Below are 18,998 nucleotides of genomic sequence, written 5' to 3'. Positions count from 1 at the left end.
TGCTGATCATCAACACTTGTTCCCATATTAAAGGGTTCTAGAAAATAATATCCTTATGAAATTTTATGTGAAAGACGTATAGTAATTTTGTAAGGTTAACTGGAAAGGCTTTCCAGGAGTTACAAGACAATTTTAACTCAGTTGCAATGGGTTCAATTGCTTTGGTAACTAAAATACCTTCTTGTAAGGAAAGTTGTGGTTTTAGAAATCTACCCATGTTCATTACTATATATTTTAAACGTTGTTTGCTTACGTAATAACTTGACGTGATTCAACGTCCCAAATCTTGGCAGTTTTATCAGCAGATGCCGATAACAGTTCTGTACCTGTTGCGTTGAAACATAAACTGTAAACCCCACCTTTATGCTTGTCTGATGAGCCTTCTCCGAGCTTCTGGAGCTAATAAATATAAACAGAAATACAAATTAGACATCATAAACAATAATTAAAAATTATTGTTTGGTATTTATAATTAAATATACTCTTGTATATTTGAAAAACATCGAAAGACTCATTGCTTCTTGCTTGTTGCAGTATTTTTGTTTACATAAAATCATTGACACATCAAAATCAAACAATTCAAAGTTTGCTTCAAATTAGCTTTCAGCATACTTTGATAAATAGCTTATCACATACCAAGTCCCCAGTTTTGCCATCGTAAAGATAAATATCCCCATCAGAGCTGCAGACAGCAAAATATTTCCCGTCAGGTGAAAATCGAACACAGTTTGCAAACCTTTGACCGCCCTGGTGAAAGTAATCAAACTATTAATTAAATACGAATTTACACAAACTTACCATCAAAGAAAAAGTGTTTTGCGGTCTGTATGCTGAAACAATGTTTGATATTTTAGCATGAAAGGATGAATGTAACTTGGCTGGAAAACCACAATTGTTATAACACAAGTGTTAATACACCTCATGTCAGCTTACAGGCTACCATGTATGTTACTTTTTGGGCGATTATTTTTTGGGGCTTTTTTTTTGTATGGCTGATAATTTGGACAACCCATTAGTGACCACTGGATTGGAACAATTGCTGTTAACTTACTTGCCCAAGAACACATACTCCCATAATGGTAGCAGTGACGGCCCTGAACCCATTACCTATGGCGAATGGGTTACAGGCAGGCGCGCTAACCACTTTGCTATATATATATATATGAAAGAATGAAAGTACTGACATATTATTTAACAAAAAAATAGAAAATTCTTATTTCTATTAGACTTCAGTTAGGATACACTCATACACATTACACAAGTAGTTGTATTTTTCCTATTGTTTGCTAAACTCAGAACATTCTTCTAAGGTACCCACCTCCACAACTTTGGCATCCTTGAATGGTGGTCCAGAATAAAAGTAAGTTGAATAATCTTCAGAAGCCACAGCACACTTGTACGGACGTGTTGGTTTAATATGAACAGAGTTGGCTGATTTACCAATCCCGTTTAAGTTTCCAACACTTGATCCAGAATCCCACAGTAAAGCATGAGCATACCTGTCATTTATCTTTAATGTTATTTAAAAAGACTAAGCAGTGTTAAGATAAATATAATAACACAGATAGGCAATAGTTTTTTAAATTAATACATGTAAAAACTAAGTGCAGTCAGGTAACAACAGCAACAGAACACAAAAAAGCAGAAATATTAGATAAAAGAAAAAAGATTTTCTTACTTTTCTCTACCCTCTCCACACACTGCTATACGTTTGCTATCAGCATCCCATGATATGTCCTTGACCTTACCAGCAAGGACCTGATACTCATACTGAAACATAATATGCATTATTTATTTACTATAAGCTGGATCAAAGGTATTTGAAACATTGTAGAATTCACTGCACAAAGTTACTAAGTAACAAATGGGAAACCATTTAGGTTTGTAAATGCCTGTTTACTGCAGTTTAGTTGTAAGAATGAGATATATACATATTTATTACAAATGTATATATGTAGCCCAAATTTTAACAGGTAACAAATTAGAAACTATTTGGTATTTAGGTTTGTAAATGCCTGTTTACTGTTACTTATGTGTAAAAATGAGATGTATATATACATACTTAATATAAATGTATACATGTAGCCTCAATTTGAACAGGTATGTGTAACCTATCTTTTTCGTAAATTATATGTAGCCCATTTTTTTATATATGTTTACTTTTACAAGGTGTTCTTTTTGTGTGGTGTCCCAGATTTTAATCCAACCGCTTGCATCACCAGAACAAATATAATAACCAGTGTTTGCATATTTGGCAACTGATGGTGGTTTTTGATGGCCAGAAAATAGATCAATGCTCTTTGGATTCTGTAAAATGGAGGTTTATATTAGTTTAAAACAGTGCACAACTGCAGAACTTTATCATTCAGTCAGTTAGGTTAAGTAAGTCATTTTCTGTGAGCTAACATTTTTTGTGTTGCAAAAGTTATTGTGTATGCCTATATGTATACAGTATACTTACTGCAATACCCACTAATAAAAAAGTGGGTTCCACCCTATACTTGGTAATAAAATTATAGACTTTGATGCTATACCTAATTTAACAGGGACCCATTCTCAATCAATAAACACTGTGTGCCTTTGGTGTTGCCTAAATACACAAATGTGTCAAACTAATAATGTTGCTTAATAAAGTCAACTAATATTTTTACGGATCTTGGAATAACAAAGAATATATTACAGTAAAACAAAGGATGTGTAAGGTATACCTCAATATCACGAACGATAACACAGTTTCCACAGCAATATAAAAAATTCTTTCCTTTTGGGTCCGCCCCTAAGACATATGCAACAGCACGTTCTGTTTGTGGGAGTCCTGCGAACACCTCCTCTGCAAAAATAGTTGATAAATGAAGGTTATGAAACATACAATAAGAGGAAACATACTTGAAGTAATCTTCATTGATGCCATACTTGAGCAGAAGATGATTAACTTTAATACACTGTACGCAACCTGCACAATTCACAAATTAATTTATATACTGTATAATAAAAAATAGTTTTTAAATAGTGCAATACTATGCTAGATGAGTAAACGAGAGCCACGCTAACGGCGATTACTATATTCTCAAATCGTCACTTACTACTCTAACTTCTGCCATGCCCATTTTGCCTCAACAGGATATATTGCAACCGCACGATTAGCCTACAATAGAGCTACAAGACTATGAACTGCTTGTTGTTACAAAAACTATGAACGTATTTATGTGTAATGAAAAGTTCTCTTCGCCCGTATAAGCGAAACTGGCGACCGGTCGCTCTTCAAAAGCAAACACCGGATAATTACCATATAAGGTTTTATCCACCTATGATGTCATCGGCACATGAGACCGCTAAGGTGAAACGCCATATTCCAATACCTGTTGCCGCGAATAAATAAAACTCTCCATATAAAACAACTCGGCATGCGAGGCAACGGTAAAGATAGAAAAATGATATTGGTTTTAAAATTGGCAAATGAAGACCCGTTCGTTTAAATATTCATTAACGATGGCGACACCTTGCGGTTAATTGACATCTTCCAATAAATTTGATTTGATTTACATTTGACCGCTGTAGTGGTCATTAGTAAAAGATAAGTTCACATTACGTTGTAAAATCTTAAGTTATTCGTTAAAATAATCCAGCAATATGACAACCCTGAGAAGTATGACTCGCCTGCTACTAAAGGTAAGCCTTAATTGGTAATATTTACAACATTTGGCTATTCACCTATTGTTTGTTTTGTGTAGGTATGATTTTGTCACTTTTGTGTATATGTGTCTGTAATGTTTGCTTTTATTCACAGTCCGTACCGGCAGCACACAAGATAGCTACGACTCGACGGTTTGTGCATGCATCGTTTCAGGTGAATTTTAAATGTGTTTAAGAGTTTTGACTCAATGATATAAAAACATGACATGATTGCGGTGGGTATTGCTTTATTGGTTGAAATTTCTATTATTTTATTATTTAAGGTATATGTTTTCCGATTTCCTTTATGAAAATATGTACCTAACTGTTAATGTAACTTCTTAAAATGTATAAAACTATTAAATGCATTTTAGAATTTTGCTAAAAAACCTGCGGAAACTCAATCTGGAGAGAAATTGCGAGTCACCATGATTCCTGGGGATGGAGTTGGACCAGAATTAATGTATTCAGTGAAGGTTGTTGTTTATGAAAAAAATTAGGCAATCTCGAAACTCTGAATTGAATAATCTTTCTTAAAATACTTTTAATACATCTCGAGCATTTGGAAATAACATTGCTGAATTTGTTCTGTAAATTTATTTTTGCATTCTGTAATATCTTTATGAAACAGTTGAAAAAAACCTATATTTATAAATACAGACATTAGGATATAGGCTATTATATATATTTATTTACTTTGTTTTAATATATAGGAAGTGTTCACAGCAGCTGATGTTCCAATCCAGTTTGAAGAATTTTGGGTAAGTGAGGTTCAAGACCGATGTTCTGATGAACAGATTGCAGAACTTATTCATTCCGTTGCTAAAAACAAAGTTGCACTTAAAGGTAATTGCCACCATGTCAAGTTAGGCAATAAAACATTTCATAAACAGTAAAAATAAATCAAAAAAACGAATGAATATTTTTGTTTCTGAAAATATTCAAAACCCAATCGCTTGCTTATATTTTCAAACATAAGCATGAAAAAGCAGAATTGCCGTTTTTTTATCCCTTTTGTCTACCTAGCAGGACTTATACATGTTGGGCAAAGTTAAAAATACCAAAGCGGTTTTTAGCTTTTCCTACTTTTCCTGCAAAAGTTTGTTTAGAACTTTAAAAGTTTAGACTGTATAATGAACTGGTCACTAACTTTTCAGTAATCGTAATCACTGATTTTATTCTTAAAATATGTTTGTTTGTTAAGGTATTCTTGCCACACCTTCTTGGTTTGACATGGGAGAACTACAATCTGTTAACATGAACATAAGGTAGAGTATTACAAGTAATACCAAGACAATTAATATTTATATATATATATATGTTTATCATACCAAAGTTCTGTAACATTGGCCACATAAATTTAGATCCATAAAAAATCTAATCCATACATCTAAATCCATGTATATATATTTGCTTTCATAACATTTAATTTCAGAAACTTTTTATTACAGTTCTTGTTTTTTAAAAAAAAATCAAAAACAAAAGAGTAGGCTAGTTATGTTATGTATGATTCATAACATTTAATTCCAGATTTGTTATTATATATAGCCCCCATGTGTTTAATTCAATTAACCCTTCAAAACATTTTATTTTTTGACAGAAAACAGTTGGATTTGTTTGCAAACGTTGTTCGTGTAAAAAGTTTACCTGGAATCACCACTCGACATGGAGCGATCGACATCGTGGTTATTCGGGAACAAACAGAAGGAGAATACAGCGCACTTGAGCACGAGGTGGAATATTAACTTAACATATTTATAACAACGTGAGGTACAACCAGGCATATGCCTTTTTTAACCTCTTTTTGTGGAAGTTAAGTATGAAATATATGCATGTTTCATTGTACAGTAATATTCAAATGTAATATTAGAATGTGTATTTTCTATTTTCTTTACTCTGTATTTGTACTCTATTTCATTTTGTATCCCAAAATAGTTTAAAAAATGATGCTGATAAAACATAAAACAATTAGTATGCAACCACCGACCAATTTGTTTATATAATTCCATAGAGTGTACCTGGTGTGGTGGAATCTTTAAAAATCATAACCCGGGTAAAATCGGAGAGAATTGCTAAATTTGCTTTTGATTATGCAACCAAGCATGGAAGGAACAAAGTTACAGCAGTTCATAAAGCAAATATTATGTATGTTCACTTTCGAATGTTTTGAAAAACACCAAATTTTGTATGTTTGTTACTTCATAAACAACTAAAATTTGTTATAAAATACAATTTTCAAAAAAAATGCAATTTACAAAAAAAAATAGAATTTACAAAAAAAGCAATTTACAAAACCTAATCCAGATTTTACAGAGTAGCTTATACATAATATAATCACTCAATATTTTATATACAATTACATAAGCATAAATCAAACAAAACTCAAATTCACAATTTTGGTAATTCTAGGAAACTTGCTGATGGAATGTTTCTTGATTCTTGCCGAGAAGTTGCCAAACTTTATCCTAAAATTAAGTTTGAAGCTATGATTGTAGATAACACTTGTATGCAAGTGAGTAAATGTTACTTCACAGGCAGTCTATTTTCGTCGTACTGTAAGCAGTATAAAGTTTTAACACTGATGGTTACATGGTGTAGTAGAGTTAAATTTTTATTTTGTACACTTTATTTTTATAATGCAACATTGTTACATCTTCAAGTTTAAACACAGATGGTTACATGGTGTAAAAGAATTGAATTTTTATTTTTTTACACTTTTTTATATTACTACATTGTTACATCTTGTACGGTACATATTTTGTATAATGGATTATACAAAATTGAAATTTAACACTTTTTGTTTGGTTGCATTTTAGATTAGTGCTTTCTTATTCGAGAATGTGTTGAAAATAGGGTTTACAATTGACGTACTATATGTTCTTCTATAAAATTTAACCAAATTTTTTTTTCAGCTTGCCTCCCACCCTTCTCAATTTGACGTGATGGTAATGCCAAACTTGTACGGGAACATCATTGATAATTTGGCTGCAGGTCTCGTTGGAGGCGCTGGTGTGGTGCCGGGTGAAAGTTACAGCCCTGATTGTGTGGTGTTTGAAACTGTAAGTTAGATTTATATTTATTCTGTTCTAATGGTTGAGGAAACTTTTTGCCTACTTTTTCTTCCAACTGCAAGAGTATTTGAGCTTTTATTAGTAAGATATATCTTCAAGTTGTATTTTAGGTTTAGCAGCCACTTTTAACTAAAATGTTTGTTTATTCATAGCTTGTTAGAACGACTGTTGTTTTGTAGAATGTAGATAACTCCGGTCTCTTTATCAATAAATGTATAGTTTACAATTTCATATTTGGTTAATTAATCAAACCACGTAACATGGTACAGAATCATTACAAAAACTTAATACATTTTCATATAGTCATAACATAAGTAATTATGTAATTTAATTTACGTATGTTAAATACACAGGGAGCTCGCCATCCATTTGCACAAGCTGTTGGACGTAACATAGCCAACCCCACTGCCATGCTAATGTGTGCTGCTAATATGTTGCATCATATGAAGTAAGGTTTTATGTTTTATGTTAATTGGTGTTTGAAGTAAATTATTGTTGCTCATATTAGGTGCTATGGAATTTAACTTCTACTTTGTTTTAATAGTTTAGTGGCGCACGCCAAACTTGTACAAGATGCACTTTTAAAAGTTCTTCGAGATGGAAAGGTATTTTATTTTATCCTTTCTTAGTTTTAATTTTTTTAGTTTTAATTTGAATCTACTTATTTGATTGCGTAGTTTTGGTTCAAATTAACCAAATATTCAAACATACATACCATGAAAGTAATATATTGAATTTTGTATCCAGTACAATAATTCTAACAATGCTTCCATATTACCAATACTATGCTGTCATCACTACATGCATTATATATATACCCCTAAAACTGGACTACCAAATATATTTTCCCATAATATATTATATATACCCTTAAAACCGGACTACCGTAAAAATTTATTTTCAACCAAATGTGCAATGTGGTGAGATGTAAAACAACACAGATACTGTTTTTATCATACATAAAGTCCGTAATATATATATATATATATATATAACAGACTGGGTAATGTTACTAATGTATTTTATCATTACAAACAAAACTATTACATTGCTAAAGCCAAACTTGGTTAATTTTTCTTCTCCATACAATTACAGATACGCACCACTGACTTGAAGGGTTATGCAACCACCACCGAATTCACAGCTGCAGTTATTAATAATTTAGGTAAAGCTTAAAACTCGCCAAGATTCCACACAAGTTTATTATTTATTTAATGTTAGGCTGCTAGTTCCGTTTATTTTTTTCCCAAAGTTCAATAAAAAATATTTTGTTGTCAAATCTTTTATATGACGTCCCAGTTTACGTCATTGTATGACGTCAGAAGTACTGAAAGTTGTTGTTGTGGCGTGCTCCCTACGTCCTAATAATATTTCCGTTTGAGAACGATTATTACGCAATAATTAAGTTAATGATGAAATTGTACCTTAAATAGCATCCACACATTTAGCTTTAATTAGGGTTCAAATTACAAAGAAGTTCAATTCTCATACTTGAATAAGATGAATTACAATAATCAAGGTTTGTAATTAATATGTCTACTGAATAGTTAAACCAAATTAATTTACATTTGACGTGAGATTGATCGCACGACTTGTGCGTATTCCCCGCTTTCATTAGTCTTAATTAAGTGCACACGTCACGATTCATTTAAATGCGAAGTTACCAGTATTTGTTGACACATGCTCACGATAATGACGGAAATTTAACGTTCATTAGTTGCGTGTGCCTTTAATTTCCTGGCATAAGCAGTAATTGTACCGTATAAAAACAGTAATTTTTTAATCTGAACAGTAAATTTAGAAATCTTAAATTGCGATCTAATCAGATTTTTATGCGGTTAGTTCAGTACGCTTGGGAGAAATGTGAATAGTTCTACAGTTAGTCACAAATATAGATGTGTTATAGATTAAAAGGAAATTTAATATGTCTTCGGTTAAAGCGTAGCCTTTAAATTAAAGGCGGTGGTTAAAGTATTGAAACTCTAATAAGAATACAGTTTCGTAAAGACAGGCAACGGAAAAACGACAGTAAATATAACACGCCGAAGTTTGAAATAGTATTGGAAGGCGGGGTAAGATGGGAAATGTTTTCTTTTTATCATCTCATTTGGTATAGTAAACAAAAAATATTTACCGAATAAAATAACGGCATGCTTACGATTCTAAAAGAGCGTTGTTAATTGTTTTAAACATGATTATAAAATATGGAATTTTGGTGTTAACGGTATTCCATCTTTCCCCACCTTACTTAATATACAAAACTTATTGCATGACATATATTACATATAGTTGTACTTTAACGCGTAAACATAACTATAGGGTGTTTGTTTACATATATTTAAAGCGCTATTATTCTTCATATCCATATTCAAAACATTTATAGATTATGTTAGTTACCTTACACCCAACTCCGTCACTAGCGCATTATTTTTGTCTGGTCTTATCTTGCCCCGGGCAGCACGGAGCCAGTATTCTTATTCATTCACAAAGAAATATTCCTATATACTGTATTCATCAAGAGTTAGGTTATAGCTTTTTAGGGCAAACTAGAAACGATTAATTAATTGTAGCCAGTTTTGTTGGAGCAGGAAATTATATAAAAATAGGGACATTTTATTGTTTGTCGAGATTATCTGAAGTAAATGATAAATAAGCTGCAAGTTTATAAACCATGTTTATGAAGTAAAATCAGTTGTTTTCTGATATGTTTTTAAAATAATAATTCCTACTTAAATATAGTACGGTTGGGGATATACGGGACACCCTAAGCTAATAATAATATCCTAATATCCTGGTCGTGTTTTAAACAAATAAAAACAATCTATATGGAAGTCGTGTAAATATAGTTTCATAATTCTTTGAATGTTTACTAGGCCTATACCAAATGGGACGATAAAATAGAATAAAAAGGTGTCCCATTTTCCCACCCTACTTTAGATCTAATTGACAGGCTCAATATTTACCTGTTAGTTTTGTTTTATTGGGACAGAAAAATTATCATAATTAGAAACGTTTAAAAGATAAACTGGTATCAAACCGTATGTTTTAGTTCAGTAGTTGCGGATAATTAGAAAAAAATTAATTTGTGATTACGGTCTTAGCGCAGTCCGTCCCATTATCTCAAAAAGCCAATTCTTGGTATTTATGACTAGTGCGCATGATACGTACTGGTACCATAATAGCAATCACCAGGTACTGTGTAAGGTCGGAAAGGGATGCTAAACTTTTCTTCCTCGGGCACCAAACGCCCCATACCAAGCAAGTAACGAGAACTCATGAATGCGTAGCCTATATATATCTAAAATGTAACAGAATTTTTAACGTGTGCAACAGTTTGTGTCGATTTCCTTAATCTTTTAGATAAAAGTGGGCTATATAGGTAGTGAGTATATACCACTTCAGCTTATATACAGTGTTATTTTTCAAGGGCGTGATGTGTACCAGTTTGTGTCGGTTTCCTTAATCTTTGAGATAAAAGTATATAGTTATTAGTTTATAAATATACCACATTCAACTTATATTATAGTATTTTTCTTTAGGGACGTAATTTACACAAGGTTTTCAGATGAATAAAATGTTAGGTGATATCGCTGCCCCGAAGAAAAATATATATTAAAATATCCTAGCCTATATAGAATAAAATTTGTTGCTTTATGCTCACATTGTAACAAATTCTAATTATAAACTTTTTATTTGACAGATATTTTGTAAAAAAAACAAATAAAAAATGCATTACCAACTTATTATTTTGGCGATCCTCGCTCTGGTTTCTGTAACAAAGCAACAAACATTTGATATTGCGACTGGTAAGTAACAAATCAAGTTTGGGGGTTGGGTAAAAAATATTTTCGGCATTATAGTTTACTAACACTGTGAAACTTGAGTGGCGTGCTGGGAGGTATAAAAATAAGATTAATTTTGTTTTGTTTTAAATAATTAACAACGGTCTATGGAAGTCGTAAAAATACGGCTTTAAATTTCTTTGGTTCTTTTTTGTTTACTACCAAATGCGACGAAAAATAGAATGATAAGGTGTCCTATCCCCCTCCCTGCAATATAACGATTTCAATTACTGTTATAATTATGCTTCTTGGGTACAGCGCCGCCACACTGGTCGCTAATGGGCCTGCTTTCAACCCAGAACAAACGTGTTCAAGGCTCAAGCCGCTTTGAGCATGTATGTATCAAACCACTATGTGCATGTATGTGTCTTGTCGCAAGACACTCAAAGGCAGTTACCCTAACGGTCTAACCAGTAGTTCCTTTGCCTAATTTGTCTGCTATACCATAAAAAAATCTCAAAAAAAGTGTTTCGTTCATTCTGTTTTAGTTCCGATTCGCGTTCAATCTTACTGCAGCAGCAAGATGGCGGTCAGGGGGACATGTAGAGCGACTTTCAACCGATACACGTTCAACCAGGCCACAAATGAGTGCGAACATTTAGTATTTGGTGGTTGTGGAACAACAAGAAACATTTTTCTTACCCGAGAAGAGTGTGAGCGCGATTGCAAGCGAACCGAAACCCAAATGCGAGCGCTGCGAAGTAAGTTCGATGCTTTATATACCAAAGATTTGTTTCATTTGTTAATTAAAAGACTATTATCAATTGGGAAACTATTGGGTAAATACAAGAATGCAACCTCTTTTTATGAACAATTATATTTTAAAATTTGCAATTGTCGGTCTCGATTTCTAAAATGTGTCCCATCTTCCCCCACCCTATTTTATGTTTCAATCTTCCAAGTTCCAATATCAGTGTTTAAAATATTTGATCCAAAGATAATGTCCTACCCAATATTTTCTTATACGCAGGTTCTTCTCAAAGTTGCACATTCCAAGTAAATTGTAAGTATGTAAGGAATTTAAATAAAAATAGACACACGTGTTCCAGTTTAAATTTTTTATACTATAAGTGTTGTTTGAAAATCCCATGGTTGGCTTTGCAACGATCGTACCGTATTTGACTAAACGTCGTCGTACATGAATCTAACTTACTTTATCCTCGCGTGGCCGGAAAACGACAGTCCTTATCACACGGGTTTAACACATACGCCCACAATGGTAGCCGCGACGAGCCTTGAACCCATTAACCTAATGGTTACAGGGAGGCGCGCTAACCACTAAGCCACGGCGCGTTGTTCACACATTAAACTCACAATGGGATAAATTAGAAGAGTAACAACATTAACATGTAAGGTATCTAGAGTAGGAAAAGTATTGTACACATTGTTACGTTGGCTATCTTGGGTAAAAAGTATCTTGAGTAAAAATCTGTTGTTTACACACGATTTGTGTTTTGTTTCTTAGTGGGAAGAGACTGTTCAATCAACAATCCATCTGACATCGGACTTTGTCTTAACTATTCGCCGACCAATCTCACACAACACAGTTGTTTATCGTTTGGTTGCTGCTGGGATTCTATTTTAAGGATCTGTTACCAAAAAGCAAGTACGTACGTTTAAATGTTGTTTTCGACTCGTTTTTTTATAAACTTTTGTTTCCATTAAGTCACTGATGCATTACACCATATATCAACCGAAATATAAATACATAAAAATTAGGACTATAATCGATATAAGTAAACGACAACCCTTACCAAAGTTTTAAAATATTTTGTTATATCAGGTCAAACCGTTGAAACGCACTGCCAGATTAAATACGCGGATGAGTTTGGATTTTATGGCAAACTGAACTTCCAAGGCGATCGCCGATATCCATCCGGATGGTCGGGTCAACTTAGTTTTTCTAGATCTGTTGCGGGCGGTTTCTGTGTAAGTTGCATTTAGAGTTGGTGTGGTCATACACGTCTTATAATATTTTCTTATGTATAGTAGAATGGAGGAAGATGGGACACCTTTAACACGTAATATCCAAATATCCTGAACAGGTTTTAATTTACAACGGTCTATGGGAGTCCTGGGAATACGGTTTTATAATTCTTTAAATGTTATTTGTTTACTACCAAATGCGAGTTTGGATTTTATGGCAAACTGAACTTCCAAGGCGATCGCCGATATCCATCCGGATGGTCGGGTCAACTTAGTTTTTCTAGATCTGTTGCGGGCGGTTTCTGTGTAAGTTGCATTTAGAGTTGGTGTGGTCATACACGTCTTATAATATTTTCTTATGTATAGTAGAATGGAGGAAGATGGGACACCTTTAACACGTAATATCCAAATATCCTGAACAGGTTTTAATTTACAACGGTCTATGGGAGTCCTGGGAATACGGTTTTATAATTCTTTAAATGTTATTTGTTTACTACCAAATGCGACGAGAAAATAGAATGAAAAGGTGTCTCATCTCCCCCCACCCTACTATATACTGTTCTGGTGCGACGGGATCGTATATAATGTTAAGTGTATACAGTCAAGTTATGGGCGTCGTTAGTATACAAGTGTATAGGGACGTTAAAGTAATAGTTCAATTCTTGCCCAAAAGTCCTTGAAGATATGATTCCTCATTGTTCTGGACATTACAGAATGTCACAGCAGGTGTTGGAGCGAATATCCCATAAACCTCCCTCGATTAGGATAAAGCAAGTTTCATTCAATCAATCATATTTACCTATTTTGTCAGCTTCTTCGAGACCAAGTTGAACCAAGTGGTATACAAGTATCATCAACTACAATGAATGACAGACGCTTCTTCTTTCTGCACGGCACACAGCCAGTATATGAAGGACACAATGTTGCTGTCTTATTTTCAGGCAGCTATGGAAATGCAAATTTTAACCACCAGAGATGTTCGCAGTTAAATTATCCCTGAGCTTATTATTTGTCATTTTATATTAGCGCCTGTTTAAATAAAAAATTTTGCTGCTTGAATTTGTTTATGCGCACAGATGAGAGAGGCCAGTCGCAAAGCTACGTGCTTCAGCAATACATGTCAAAATACACAAAAACATGTTTAAAGAAAGGTGTGTAAGCTGTGTATAACACTTAAAGAACCACAAAATGGTATCTGCTTAATTAAAATACTTAAGTGCGCGTATTCATGTTTGGTCTTGGCATAGTTTAATAATACAACTTCTTTATTAAACTATGGTCTTGGTCTCACGAAACAGCATTGAAAACGCTCGCTAAATAATGTCTCCGTATACTAAGCATTAGGATAACTTTGGTTTTATTAGGGGAATCACCAGGTCACAATTAGTTTGTTTGTTATTTGGTTTTAAAAAGCTTGTATTGTTGAATAAAATGGATGCAAGTAAAGAACATCCACTGGCGTTACGAGGTAAGCAAAACAAATAATAAATGGTTCAGTTGCTGTGATAGTTTATTTTGTAATAGTAATATAGACAGACTGAATGTTTGCCGATTTACCATGCTTGTATAGACCAAAAACTAATACAATTCATATACGTTAATTGAGTCTATTTATAGTAAAATTGACCAATTCTTAACAGTTATGAGATTAACAAAGCCATCAATTATAACATCTGTTCCTGTACTTAATGACAAAAGTGATGTTTTATCGTTAAACCTGGGATATTCTTCAAAGAACTTGACTTCATATGGAACTGGTGAATCTTATCTTTATTATCTATCTATATATATATATATATATATATACACACACACATATATATATGAAGTATTTCCCCCATACCTTATTTTCTAGGCCTTAACGTCTAGGTTAGGGGGTTAGGTGTTGATGGTAAGGGGGTTAGTGGTTTTAGGGGTTAGGGGTTATCACATAAGGTGGGGGGGGGGAGATTCTTCACGAGCACCGAAAAATGTTTGTGGAATTACAGTGATTTAAATGAAAATTCTGATCATTGATAACCAATTTGAAAAACACTTAACTGTTTGTTTATTTACAATATCATATTTCTTTTATTAATTTATAGATATTTAACATCAAATATTTTTCACAAAACAGGTGAAACATTAATTCTACCACACAGTTTCGGGAACATATTTCTTGGTGAAACCTTCGTCAGTTATCTAAGTGTCAATAATGAAAGTGGAACAGATGTTCTTAATGTCAGTTTAATGGTAATTATATATTGAAACTTTCTTGATTTTTGGTATATTTTATTTACACATGAATTATGTGTTAAATATAATATTAGGCAAGATAACTAATCTCTTTTGTGAGTTTAGACTTTGGCATTGCACAGTTATGTATACATTCTAAACAGTAATGTCTATTAGTTTATAGTTACAACACTACACAACTCTGCTTTGTACCTTATTAAAAACACAATGAACAATTTGTTAACTTAGCATTTTTATTGAAACTCATATTTCTTAAGCTTTTAAACTAGGTAAAAAACATTTTTATTTCATTCTATAATAATCACATATTCACATCCACAAACAGTATTTATAATAACCACATTCACTAATTATTATTTACAAACATAGGCTGATCTACAAACTGGCTCTCAACGAATAACTCTTTCGAATAAAACTCCAAAAGAAAGTCTTAAACCCGGTAACTCGTTAGATGAAGTTATCAACCACGAAGTGAAAGAACTTGGAACTCATATGTAAGATGAAATTTTATGGATTATTGTTATAAATACTAAATATATGAATTATACTTATTTGTCCATGCGCGAATGGACTGTTGTAAAACAAGGTTGCACTGTTTCACAAACCCTGTGCTCGCTTACAAGTTACCTACTTACCACATATGCGTTTTTGTCAGTCATTTTTTTATAGGTATGACATAGGTGTTCAGTTGTACAGATGTGTTTTAATGCTGTAAATAAAAACTATTAAAAGAATAACAATAACAAAAAATGATTCATATGGCTCAACAATACAGCTAAAATAATATATACTGTAGCGACGATGCTTATTGCTCGTTGTATATATTGTAATGATTTAGTTTTGAATGCACGCGAAACACGAAAGAGAACAGAAGAAGAAGGCAAATAAAAGGGGCTTTCGCACACACACATGAATAAACGCTACAATACATACATATAATATAAATATATAATTAAGTTACAATATGTTTTACATCATAGATTGGTGTGCACTGTAAGTTACAGTAGAAGGGATGGGGAACCAAAAAATTTTCGAAAGTTTTTTAAATTTCAAGTTCTGAAACCTTTAGATGTGAAAACCAAGTTTTACAACATTGAGGTAAACAAGTATAACTGTTTAATAATAGTCCCTTTAATAAGTGCATGCCCGCTATGTCCACTATGTCCACAATATTCACTATGTCTGACATAGTGAACATAGCGGGCATGCACTAATTAAAGGGACCCGTTTAATAATTAACATTTAACCTTCTGCTGTTGATATTACTAGTAGGAAAGAAATGATATGTTTTTTTAAATGCTTTTGTGGCAAAAATATCTTGCCTGGGTTTGGATAAAACATTGGCCTTATATTGGAAAGCGTATCTGCCATTTTCCTTAAGTAGTTTTGCCCATCGGTTATAGTTTTTCCTGTTTTTGTTTGTTTTAATTACTTTGATTTTGATATAAAAATGTAGTAAAATACAACTAAAACAAGTTCAGTAAATTGGTGCATTTCTAAATAAATATTATTATAGCTTTTTATTTTTATAATAATTTTGCTAATATTGGTGCCTGTTTTTTCAACCATTATAATTAAGTATTTTAAATATTTGAAGTCCTATTTATTGACATTACAGTGTGACCAAGTATATCTTGAAACTCAAATACAAAACATAACACCAAACCCAATATGTATGGAGAAAGTTAATTTGGATCCGGCAGCGTTATATACAGCACAGTCGTTGAACACAATATCTTCAAATCATGGGTAAGTGTGGTTGATATCTGTAAAAATCATTTGTAATACATTTTACCATATCTTAACACAAAAGTATGAAAAGCACACACACACAAAAATTTTGCTATATTAGTTAAAAATAGTCAGACATTAAACTATAAAACAAAAGTTTGTAAAATACACGCATAGTAAAATGTCCACGCATTAGTTTTCTATATGATATATATAAATTTTCCACATTAGGACCAATTTTCCATTATATTTAGAGAATTCAGTTGTCAGTCTTACATGAAACCATCTGAAGTGCGCCAATATTTATACTGGTTGAAGTTAAAACCATCATGTGCTAAAAAAGCATTCACTGAAGCAGCTGGTGTGATAGGTAAACTTGATATTGTGTGGAAATCAAGCCTTGGTGAAAGAGGAAGGCTACAAACAAGTCAACTACAGAGAGCAGTGAGTTATTCTTATTATTTGTTGTATAAAGGCTAAGGTGCACACAGCCTTGTGTGTTTTAGATTGTTGTAATTTTACTAATCATGAAAACTTGATAGATTCTTGGACAGCGTGATATTCTTGTTCAAGTTAACCAAGTTCCAGAGAATCTAAAAGTCCTTCAACCTTTTGAAATTTCATGCAAAGTTACAAATTACAGGTAACTAGTAGTGGAGTAAAAATGTCTGCTTTAGAACATATTAGTCGACAAATTACCACTTATTTATCGACAACAAGTTAGATAACTATAATTTTTCAAAAATTACAATATATGTAACTTGGGTGATTGGTTTTATTCATTAGCTGACAATCTATTGTAGATCCTTTGGTTGAAAGGCAGGTGCTCTAATTACTGTATCATAACGTGTGTAATTTTATCTCAGCGAGCATGCTAAACAATTGATGGTGCAATATGAGAACAGGACCAACTTACTATGGCAGAATGTATCTGGTTATACATTGAACAAACTTCCAGCTAAGGAATCTTGTTTCATTACCATGTCCTTGCTTCCTACATCTGTTGGAATTCAAGTGAGATAAAAAGTTACTTTTAATAGTTACTCGAATGTTAGTTCTAACTAACCAACACATTTGTTTTCAGTCTGTGTCAGGAATGAAAGTAATAGACATGGAGTTGAATCGAACTTATGATTTTGATGACATTCACCAAGTTCTGGTTACTACGTGATGGAAAGAATTTTAATCAAACTTTTATTTATATATTAACTAACATGGGACACCTGGCATAAACCTATATTTTATGAACAGTTTTATTTGCTATGTGCAATATCTGAATAATTGGTTGTCCTTTATTGAAAGATGTAGTACTGTGCCATCACTGGCCAACATCATATTTCCTGGTGTGCCAAACAGTAGGACTTCACTTAAAATAAATGAAAGACATTGTAACTTGGTGCTGTAACTTTACCCCAATGCATGGTTATATGAATACAGTAGCAGATAAATTCTGACCATTTTACTAAAAGTTTTTTGAAATACAGAATTGCTTTAAAAAAAAACAGTTGCAGAATCTATATATAAAATTTTAACTGTTTAATAAAGACGAAAGTTATTGTATGTGTAATTAATCAACGTTATTGCTTTCAAGATTAAATGTATCGGCAGTTTGTTGTTCAAGATACAAAACAATGCACAAACAGAAGGTAATAACAAATAATTGAAAATCAATCTAACAACATTTGAGCTTCCATTGCATCAATAGAGTTTTCAAAACAGGCAGGTACCGGCTTACTAGTGCTTGGCTCACAAGTATTTCTAATGTTTTCGGAGTTCAGTACTGATGATGATAGCGGCCCGTTTGAATCTCGATTTGCACAAATTGAATCTTTTGAATTCTCAGCCATTGTATGTTGTACGTCCTCGGGGGAAGGTGGAATATTTTCTTCCAAAGTTTCATATGTTTGTCCTCCATCTGCTGTAGAAGTACCCGCACTGTCGTCCCAGTTGATTTTAAACCTAGTAACTCTTGGTGCGCTACTCAGTATGTTTCGTGTCAGCTAAATAATAAAAAACAGATATTAATTATAGACTATATAGGCTTAAAAAAAGTTGTTAAATACATTACAATATATTATAGGTTTACTAAGTTGTGTCATTTTTGGTCATTTTAAGTTTTATTAATGTCACTTATGGTTATATAACTTTTCATGCTGGGTGACTTCCAGTGTGACAATATGTTGTACAATTTTATACAACTTGTCTGCACTTATAATTAAGAAGGTAGCTTAACTGATTTTATTGTATAATAAACAGATAAATCCAACCTTATTAAAGTCCGGTTTATCGGGTGGTGTTTCCCTCAACTCCGGCTCGGCATATTCATTATTCACATAATAACCAACCCTCACAAACTCATGACCGTGATATGTGCATGTGATTATCACCACCGTGACACCGACTGCATCTTGAACCGGTATCAATTCAGGTTTTGGTGGATCAGCCTGTTGGGAATTATTGGGTTAAAGCATAACGGTAAAATATACAGGGGTGTGCAAACTTATTACAGGAGAACCAGGTA

General features: G+C 32.9%; 5 protein-coding genes across 10 annotated transcripts in view; 3 read left to right on the top strand and 2 right to left on the bottom strand.

The window, feature by feature from the left end:
• LOC100185976 (WD repeat-containing protein 1) overlaps nucleotides 1–2,980 on the bottom strand; it is a 5,489-nt gene extending 2,509 nt beyond the window's left edge. Inside the window, exons 1-8 of the mRNA XM_018811851.1 lie at nucleotides 2,887–2,980; nucleotides 2,709–2,830; nucleotides 2,161–2,307; nucleotides 1,679–1,770; nucleotides 1,319–1,499; nucleotides 637–747; nucleotides 253–399; nucleotides 4–35 (exon numbers count right to left, since the gene is read on the bottom strand). Coding sequence (XP_018667396.1) covers nucleotides 4–35; nucleotides 253–399; nucleotides 637–747; nucleotides 1,319–1,499; nucleotides 1,679–1,770; nucleotides 2,161–2,307; nucleotides 2,709–2,830; nucleotides 2,887–2,911 — 857 coding nt within the window. The 5' untranslated portion in view covers nucleotides 2,912–2,980. The remainder of the gene's footprint in view (nucleotides 1–3; nucleotides 36–252; nucleotides 400–636; nucleotides 748–1,318; nucleotides 1,500–1,678; nucleotides 1,771–2,160; nucleotides 2,308–2,708; nucleotides 2,831–2,886) is intronic.
• Nucleotides 2,981–3,513: 533 nt separating this feature from the next.
• On the top strand, nucleotides 3,514–8,231 carry LOC100181307 (isocitrate dehydrogenase [NAD] subunit beta, mitochondrial-like). Its single transcript, XM_002129463.5, has 12 exons — nucleotides 3,514–3,669; nucleotides 3,788–3,847; nucleotides 4,047–4,148; nucleotides 4,386–4,518; nucleotides 4,877–4,940; nucleotides 5,273–5,405; nucleotides 5,684–5,817; nucleotides 6,082–6,184; nucleotides 6,585–6,731; nucleotides 7,097–7,191; nucleotides 7,288–7,348; nucleotides 7,839–8,231. Exons 1-12 carry the CDS (start codon nucleotides 3,631–3,633, stop codon nucleotides 7,917–7,919), a joined length of 1,152 nt encoding a protein of 383 aa, XP_002129499.1. The 5' UTR covers nucleotides 3,514–3,630; the 3' UTR covers nucleotides 7,920–8,231.
• Nucleotides 8,232–10,428: 2,197 nt separating this feature from the next.
• Nucleotides 10,429–13,570, top strand: LOC100178954 (kunitz-type protease inhibitor 1-like). 3 transcript variants are annotated; one of them, XM_026834542.1, is made up of 7 exons: nucleotides 10,429–10,549; nucleotides 11,074–11,286; nucleotides 11,556–11,588; nucleotides 12,051–12,191; nucleotides 12,369–12,412; nucleotides 12,716–12,817; nucleotides 13,323–13,570. In XM_026834542.1, exons 1-7 carry the CDS (start codon nucleotides 10,471–10,473, stop codon nucleotides 13,509–13,511), a joined length of 801 nt encoding a protein of 266 aa, XP_026690343.1. In that variant the 5' UTR covers nucleotides 10,429–10,470; the 3' UTR covers nucleotides 13,512–13,570. The 3 variants fall into 3 exon arrangements, with proteins under 3 accessions (XP_026690343.1, XP_018667426.1, XP_002129651.1); XM_018811881.2 differs by having other exon boundaries at nucleotides 12,369–12,443; nucleotides 12,747–12,817; XM_002129615.4 differs by lacking the exon at nucleotides 12,716–12,817 and having other exon boundaries at nucleotides 12,369–12,514.
• Nucleotides 13,571–13,855: 285 nt separating this feature from the next.
• Nucleotides 13,856–18,998, top strand: part of LOC100186853 (trafficking protein particle complex subunit 13) — a 5,552-nt gene continuing 409 nt past the window's right edge. Inside the window, exons 1-11 of one of the 4 annotated variants that reach the window (XR_003395894.1) lie at nucleotides 13,856–13,979; nucleotides 14,152–14,268; nucleotides 14,628–14,743; nucleotides 15,116–15,240; nucleotides 15,727–15,844; nucleotides 16,365–16,495; nucleotides 16,732–16,921; nucleotides 17,020–17,120; nucleotides 17,344–17,491; nucleotides 17,562–17,757; nucleotides 17,790–17,969. Coding sequence is in view for 3 of the 4 variants with exons in the window: in XM_026834526.1 (XP_026690327.1) it covers nucleotides 13,943–13,979; nucleotides 14,152–14,268; nucleotides 14,628–14,743; nucleotides 15,116–15,240; nucleotides 15,727–15,844; nucleotides 16,365–16,495; nucleotides 16,732–16,921; nucleotides 17,020–17,120; nucleotides 17,344–17,491; nucleotides 17,562–17,648 (1,170 nt within the window). In the remaining variant the exon portion in view is untranslated. Of the gene's footprint in view, nucleotides 13,980–14,151; nucleotides 14,269–14,627; nucleotides 14,744–15,115; nucleotides 15,241–15,726; nucleotides 15,845–16,364; nucleotides 16,496–16,731; nucleotides 16,922–17,019; nucleotides 17,121–17,343; nucleotides 17,492–17,561; nucleotides 17,970–18,998 lie in introns of those variants that run through there. The other 3 variants (XM_026834526.1, XM_026834525.1, XM_002129765.5) reach the window with 3 other exon arrangements.
• Nucleotides 17,922–18,933, bottom strand: LOC113474045 (histone chaperone ASF1B-like; the record flags this gene model as incomplete). The annotated part of the gene is made up of 2 exons (XM_026834640.1): nucleotides 17,922–18,477; nucleotides 18,745–18,933. Coding segments are annotated over 2 exons (522 nt in total), but the record flags the coding sequence as incomplete, so codon positions are not given.

Source organism: Ciona intestinalis, chromosome 5 (assembly GCF_000224145.3).
Source record: "Ciona intestinalis chromosome 5, KH, whole genome shotgun sequence".
In the NCBI taxonomy this organism is placed as follows: domain Eukaryota; kingdom Metazoa; phylum Chordata; class Ascidiacea; order Phlebobranchia; family Cionidae; genus Ciona; species Ciona intestinalis.
Note: the sequence above shows the minus strand (reverse complement) of the source record. Positions and strands in the feature narration are given on the sequence as shown.